General features: G+C 35.2%; 1 protein-coding gene across 1 annotated transcript; it reads right to left on the minus strand.

Annotated features, from left to right (window-relative positions):
• Positions 1-1657: 1657 nt before the first annotated feature.
• Positions 1658-6689, minus strand: LOC134706531 (diisopropyl-fluorophosphatase-like). Its single transcript, XM_063565556.1, has 5 exons — positions 6490-6689; positions 6210-6350; positions 4449-4580; positions 3387-3603; positions 1658-2122 (listed from the first exon to the last, which is right to left on the minus strand). Exons 1-5 carry the CDS (start codon positions 6676-6678, stop codon positions 1845-1847), a joined length of 957 nt encoding a protein of 318 aa, XP_063421626.1. The 5' UTR covers positions 6679-6689; the 3' UTR covers positions 1658-1844.
• Between the last annotated feature and the right edge of the window lie 951 nt (positions 6690-7640).

A 7640-nucleotide genomic window follows, 5' to 3' on the forward strand; every position in this document is an offset into this window, starting at 1 on the left:
TTGTTTGTCTGTTTGTTGTAAATCATTTTTAGCCATATCGTTGTCAGTTTATTATCGATTTATAAGTTTGACTCTTTTCTCAATTTTTTGTAGAAATAATGTTAGTCTCATGCCTTATGTATAATGCGGGGTTCACACATTGCCGATTATTGCTCCCGATTGAGATCAGACAGCAATACGACACGAAAAGTGAAAAAGTCGGATTAGTATCCTCAATTATCTGGAATGTCCTATCATTGTCTGAACGCATTCGTTTTAGTTCGTAACAGATTCCTACGGATCGGGAAGGGTCCGAATAGTTCGGCAAAGCATCCCGACAGTTAGGTGCGTCCCGTAACATTCGGGGCAACTCAGCCGATTTTGTCTAGTCGGATTACAATCGTGGCTATGTCGTGACAGATTCTGCTGTATCGGATCAATTCCGAACAATGTCTTGTGTATTCGGGACGGTGTCCTGTGGAACGGGAATGATCCGGAGTAATTTTTCATAGTTGTTTTCTGCCGATTGAGTCCAGATTGCATCCAGATCTTGTCGATTGCGAACCGTTTTTTGCCGAAACCGTTCCGAAACAGTCCCGTTATTAATACGAAATTCGTCAATGATACCCACGTCAGAGTCCCGACAATTACAGAATACAATACGACTGAGACCAGACAAAGCCGTTTGCAATGCGATAGAGCGGACTATGATAGGATTACGTTCCGACAGTACTTGATCATCCCGAATATGCCGACAGTTTTCGAACGGATAACTTCCGTCAGCGTCGGTTCACTGTCCGGTCACTGTCTGATCTCAGTCGGATAACATTCGGTAGAGTCGGGACGCAGTCGTGACAGACTCGGTCGAATTTTACCTGGCGAAAAATACAAATCGGATGAGAAGCGGATTCAGAACGGTATTATTGGGACTAATTCGCGTAGAAACGGTTGAATATCGGTGCTTCCTGAATACTATCTGATTGTTGTCGTGATCAAATTATTTTTTTTACAAATTTTAATTTAAGTTTGAATTTCCATCCACGATTCACAGGATCTTGATCAGACTTTTAATAAATTTTAATCGGGAATGGTCCTATCAAGAACGGTAGTAAAAATCGTGAATGTGTGACCCCAGCTTTACTGAAATACCAACAAGGGAACAGAACTTGGTTGCCATTTTTTAGGTCCTTGTCATTGTGTTTGTTTCGGTTTAAACATGGAGACTGGTTTATGTACAAAGACCATAATATGCATGTTTTTTTTGGTTTTTTTTTAATGTTTCCACTTGAAGTGGCTCAGGTGACTTCCTCCATCTTGGATTTTGATGTAGCAGATAACAGTTGGTCTAGATCTCTAATGATTTGTGAACATTTTGTGAATAGTATATAAACCATGTATAAGACGTTTGATGAAAGCATGTAATATGAGCTATCTTCTCACATTTTATCCTAGAATTCTGTCATTTAGTTTTCTTTTATCACACAAATTTGAATTTCCGTTCATATTCTATACAAAATCTGACAAATTGCACAACCCGTAGCATGAAAAACAGCGGTCACCATACTATTTTTTATATTAAAAAAAAAAGCAAATTATTAAATAATTTAATGAATTTTTATTAAGAGCCACCTTAAATTACTTCTACGATTCGAAATATTAACGTACTTTAGTTGGCTTTTTTAACTTTTTTTGGAATTCGAGCGTCACTGATGAGTCTTTTGTAGACGAAACGCGCATCTGGCGTATATACAAAATTTAGTCCTGGTATCTATGAGGAGTTTAATTACATATTTTTTCCCGTGTCGCACAGTAAAGACAGGTTTTGGAAATTAAATTATTGATAACCAGTCGAAAACAATTGACCTCTACAGTTCACAGTACTGGGGTTGTCCTTTTCTTAACCACTGAAATTTCCATAAACCATCAAATTCGTGCTCTGTAACATACACAGTACTGGTTCCCGGCTGAAAATGCAGGTTACTTGGCTTTATAAAAGGACATTTTATTCGTGTATGGGGTCTGCCTCCTTCAGGTCCAAATACCTCCAGATATCCAGAACGAATATGAGCAACAATTAAATTTCCTGCCTCATCAAAATCCATACCATCTGGTCCTGTCGGCACTCCATCTACGGATGGGCACTCTGAAATTAAAAGGAGATAGATTTAGATTAAAAATGTCCCTATTGAAGTGTAATAGTAAATCCACATCATGCCATGTGCGTTGTATCTTGATGAAACGAATTGACGATGACAAACGTACGTTAAAAAACTAAAAAAAACTCACCTTAGATACTGGGATTAAAATGTGTGTATGCGACCATACGCGCGCATCGACTTCAAACGACTCATCAAAGCAAACCACTTCAGGAACAAGAAGGTGTCCAAAGTACACGGATGCCCAACTGGCACTATCATTTGCCATGTTCAATGGACCGTGAAATTGGGTCAAAAGTCTAATTTAAGCAGGAAGTGTACTAAGTTTCAAGTTGATTGGACTCAGCTTCATCAAAAACTACCTTGACCAATACAGAACGTGAAGAATAGTATTTAGATTGAGCAGCTTGAAATTGACAGTGATAGATTGAACGTACATATATATTCATTGATTGCAGTTTTTACTAGTTTTTGGTTTTTCACCAACGTCAAGAATTTTGTAAAAATCACATCATTTACTACATCAACAGACAAATCATATATTTCATAACTATATAGTTATCAAATGTTATCAAAGGTACCAGGATTATTTCGTCTTCGAGCGTATCACCAGCCCTTTTTAACTGATAACTTTTTACATCACTGGGTCGATGCAACTGCTGGTGGACGTTTCGTCCCCAAGGGTATCACCAGCCCAGTAGTCAGCACTTCGGTGTTGACATGAATGTCAATTATGTGGACATTTTTATAAATTTCCCGTTTTACAAAACTTTGAATTTTTCAAAACACTAAGGATTTTTTTCATCCCAGGCATAGATTATATTAGCCATATTTTGCACAACTGTTTGGAATTTTGAATCCTCAATGCTCTTCAACTTTGTACTTGTTTGGCTTTATAATATTTTGATATGAGCGTCACTGATGAGTCATATGTAGACGACGAAACGCGCGTCTGGCGTACTAAATTATAATCGCGCGTTTCGTCTACATAAAGACTCATCAGTCAAAATATCAAATATTTATAAAGCCAAACAAATACAAAGTTGAAGAGCATTGAGGATCCAAAAGGCTGTGACATAAGAAACGATAAATTAATATCCATTTTCAACTATTAAATGATTGTTGTTTATCCTTGTGTAATATTATAAAGCCAATATGGAAAGTTAAAAGTGTTTCTTGGTGTTGCTGTAAATAAAACACTCTAAAAGGCGTAAACAAAATTGACCATAGTTACATTACAACAATACAAACCTGGCAACTTCCCCCATAACGTTTTATTTCCAACAGCACCTGGACCTAGTATATTATAAACCCATAGAGATTGTGTTCGAGTTTCAGCTACAATCAGCTTCTGTGGTTTCCCGTCTAAAGAATGTTGTACAGCTATTCCGTTAGAAAATAAATAGCCAGTGTCTACTTTTATCACTGTGTGTTTGTTTGTCACACAATAAACAGATCCAAACGCCTCCTGTAATAATAATGATACTAGCAAATGTCTACTTTTATTTTACATTTTGGTTTGTGACAAAATAAACCGATCCATAAGTTTACTGATATGATATCATAACATTCATTTCTATTGTAAATACCTTTCAGAATTTTGTTGCAATTTTAGCAACCGACACCAACAATGTTAACACCACACTGCTTTTATTCCTTTATGAGTTCATGCGATTCTCAAAATTTGTGTTTGTGATCTTAATTTGTTTCCTTAATCGATTTAAGATATTTTAACATTGGTTAAATATTGTTGCCTAGACTAATCTGCAACATTTTCCGAAATTCTTAATTAATTGGATCAGACCAGAAAATTAAGATAGATAAACTCATCATAGATACCAGGACTAAATTTAGTATATACGCGTTTCGTCTAAGATAACACAGCTATACAATACTTTTTTCGACGGATTTTAACAAATGATCTGTAGAGTCTTTGTCGCTCGACTTTGACTGCATCTTAAACAAAAGAAAGTCTCTCCACCACAACATAATGGATAAGAATAGAATGCATGATGGATCTGGTAAAGCAAGTTAGTTTCTGGAGAAGATTTTTGTCAAAAGAGGGACGAACGATATGAGAGGGATATTGAAACTCGTGAATCGAAAAATAAATTGAAAACGCAAGGCTACAAAAGAAAAAAGAAAAACAATCAAACATAAAATATAAAAATAAAAAACTTATCAACACAAACCCAACCAAAAACTGTCAAAGATAAGGGACGACGTCAAACAAAAAGTGATTTGAAAAGCTCACACCGATGAGTTAAATCAATTACTTGCATTAATAAACGGAGAGAATAATTTTAATCTTACTTTGTTTGATCTGGTATATGGATGTGGTGCAATTTTCCCTGCTGGTGCTGTAACCCATAAGTTACCGTCATAATCAAAGCAGCAGTCGTTACAACCCTGCATAGTATTCCCATCTTTGTCTTCTTTACATAACTTTAAAAAAAATCAGTTTTAAAATGAATAAAACAAAATATTCACGGGAAAACTAATTGTCAATGTATTCTTTTGATCTACATATAACACATATGTCTATTGTCACGGGATTTCTTCAGATGTCATAAGAGATGATATTTGTAAGTTAACAGTATTCATACTTTGCAAAATATCAACTAGAGCCTTACGTAAAACTATAAAAATAAGCATCACTTTGACTTCAAAATTTCTATCAAGATATTATCAAAAGCCTTACAAAAAAATATATTTGGCTACAATCTTGATTGAGTTTTGTTTATAAAGGGTCTAGTGCAAGCATGTCATGCATATTTATGTTGAACCAAAATAAATTATTGATGCCAAAAATTTAAAATTGATTGACAGGCGCAAAAGATCCTACTATTTTCAATTGGCTGTATGAAATGCGGGTATGGTACATTTTGATAGCTACTATTCGTGTGTCTTTCTGTCCTATATGTTCTCCCATTTATTTTCTCATAGTCCTTTCATGTAATGTTGTCATTTAATGGTTATTTAACATTGCCATAAAAGTGTGAGGTTTGGCTGCCCACAAAACCATCATTTCTTTTCTTAAAATGTCCTTAACCAAGTCAGAAAAATGGCCATTGTTATATTTTAGTTCTTTTCTGTGTGTGTTAAATTTTAGTGTTGTGTTTCTGTTGTTTCGAAGTTCCCTTATATTTGATGTGTTTCTGTCAGTTTTGGTTTGTAACCATGATTTGTTTTTTTCCCAATCGATTTATGAATTTCGAACAGCGGTTTACTACTGTTGCCTTTATTGGATCCGTATATAATAATAGCATATTTTTCGTTGATACTGACTTTATTAGCAAGAATATCCATGGAGTCCACTATTTTCATGGTGAGTATATCTGACATAATGTCTGTTTTCAATTACCTGATTAAACTGACCGGACTGATTCATGGTGAGGATACCTAGACTTATATCTGCTATCCATATATCATTTACCTGATTAAACTGACCGGACTGATTCATGGTGAGGATACCTAGACTTATATCTGCTATCCATATATCATTTACCTGATTAACCTGACCGGACTGATTCATGGTGAGGATACCTAGACTTATACCTGCTGTCCATATATCATTTACCTGATTAAACTGACCGGACTGATTCATGGTGAGGATACCTAGACTTATATCTGCTATCCATATATCATTTACCTGATTAAACTGACCGGACTGATTCATGGTGAGGATACCTAGACTTATATCTGCTATCCATATATCATTTACCTGATTAAACTGACCAGACTGATTCATGGTGAGGATACCTAGAATCATGTCTGTTTTTTTACCTGATTATGCTGACCGGACTGATTCATGGTGAGGATATCTAACCATATATCTACTATCCATATATTATTTACCTGGTTAAAATGACCAGACTGATTCATGGTGAGGATACCTAACCATATATCTACTATCCATATATCATTTACCTGATTATACTGACCAGACTGATTCATGGTGAGGATACCTAGCCTCATGTCTGCTATTCATATATTATTAACCTGATTAAACTGACCGAACTGATTCATGGTAAGGATACATCACCTTGTACCTGCTATCCATATATTATTTACCTGATTAAACTGACCGGACTGATTCATGCTTAGGATACCTAGCCTCATGTCTGCTATCCATATCATATTATTTTTATCACATTGACATCCTGCTGGTATTCCACCAAAGCCATCTATATTAGGTTCACATATTACTGTAGACTGCAACAATATCAATGCACTCGTTTTACAAATAGTTTACTGTTTAAAAATAATAAAAACTTTATTTGGAGATAGTAATACAACGCGAACATTATTTAAGATAACGATATCTTATTAATATGTATTCATGTATTTATACCTTACAAGTATCCAGGTCAATCCTGATCACTTGACCAGTAAAGTTGCCATCAGTTTTCACTTCAGGTGCAACCATATAGAAGTTTCCACATTTGTCAAACACAGGACCCTCTGCACCAGGGAATCCTTCTGTAATCTTAATGAATTGCGGTTCTATCAATTTTTGCAAGGTAACTGCGTCGTCCGCCATAACTAGTAATGATAAACACAGATCAAGATAACAATTTACTATTGTTAGGGCGGTGGAAAATAATTGTCTTTTCTTAGTATTTAAAGTTTAAGATACAATATACGGTACAATAATTTATTTACCGAATAAGGTTCCCAGTGATAAAGTGTGAACAAGAGGTAAACAATACCACAGGGACAATCAAACTTTAAAATACAAGTCTCGAAAACCTGACATAGTATGTAAAGTTTATATAGAATCAGGGTTATAAAATGTAGAAAAACGAAAAAAAAAAGTAAAATCACAAAAATACTGAACTCAGAGGAAAATCAATTTGGAAAGTCCATAATCACATGGCAAAATCAAAAAACAAAACGCATCAAAAACGAATGGACAAGAACTGTCATATTCCTGACTTGGTACAGGCATTTTCAAATGTAGAAAATGGTGGATTAAACCTGGTTCTATAGCGCTAACCCTCTCACTTTAATAACAGTCTCATCAAATTCCGCTACATTTAAATGATGCGTTTTGAATATACTTTTGAATTTTTGAAATACTAAGGCGTTTCTACCTCAGGAATAGATTACCTTAGCTGTATTTGTCAAAACATTTAGGAATTTGGGTACTCAATGCTATTCAACTTCGTACATTTTTAGATTCGAGCGTCACTGATGAGTCTTTTGTAGACGAAACGCGCGTCTGACGTAAATACAAAATTAAATCCTGGTATCTATGATGATATAAAAAAAGGAAGATGTGGTATGATTGCCAATGAGACAACTATCCACAAAAGACCAAAATGACACAAACATTTACAGTTATAGGTCACCGTACGGAGTTTGTTTACAACCACTGGTCGATGTCACTGCTGGTGGAGTTTTAATTCCCCGAGGGTATCACTAGCCTAGTAGTCAGCACTTCTGACATGAATTGTCGTTGATACATATTTATAAATTAACTGTTTACAAAACTTTTGAATT

Source organism: Mytilus trossulus, chromosome 1, assembly GCF_036588685.1.
Source record: "Mytilus trossulus isolate FHL-02 chromosome 1, PNRI_Mtr1.1.1.hap1, whole genome shotgun sequence".
Classification (NCBI taxonomy): Eukaryota; Metazoa; Mollusca; class Bivalvia; order Mytilida; family Mytilidae; genus Mytilus; species Mytilus trossulus.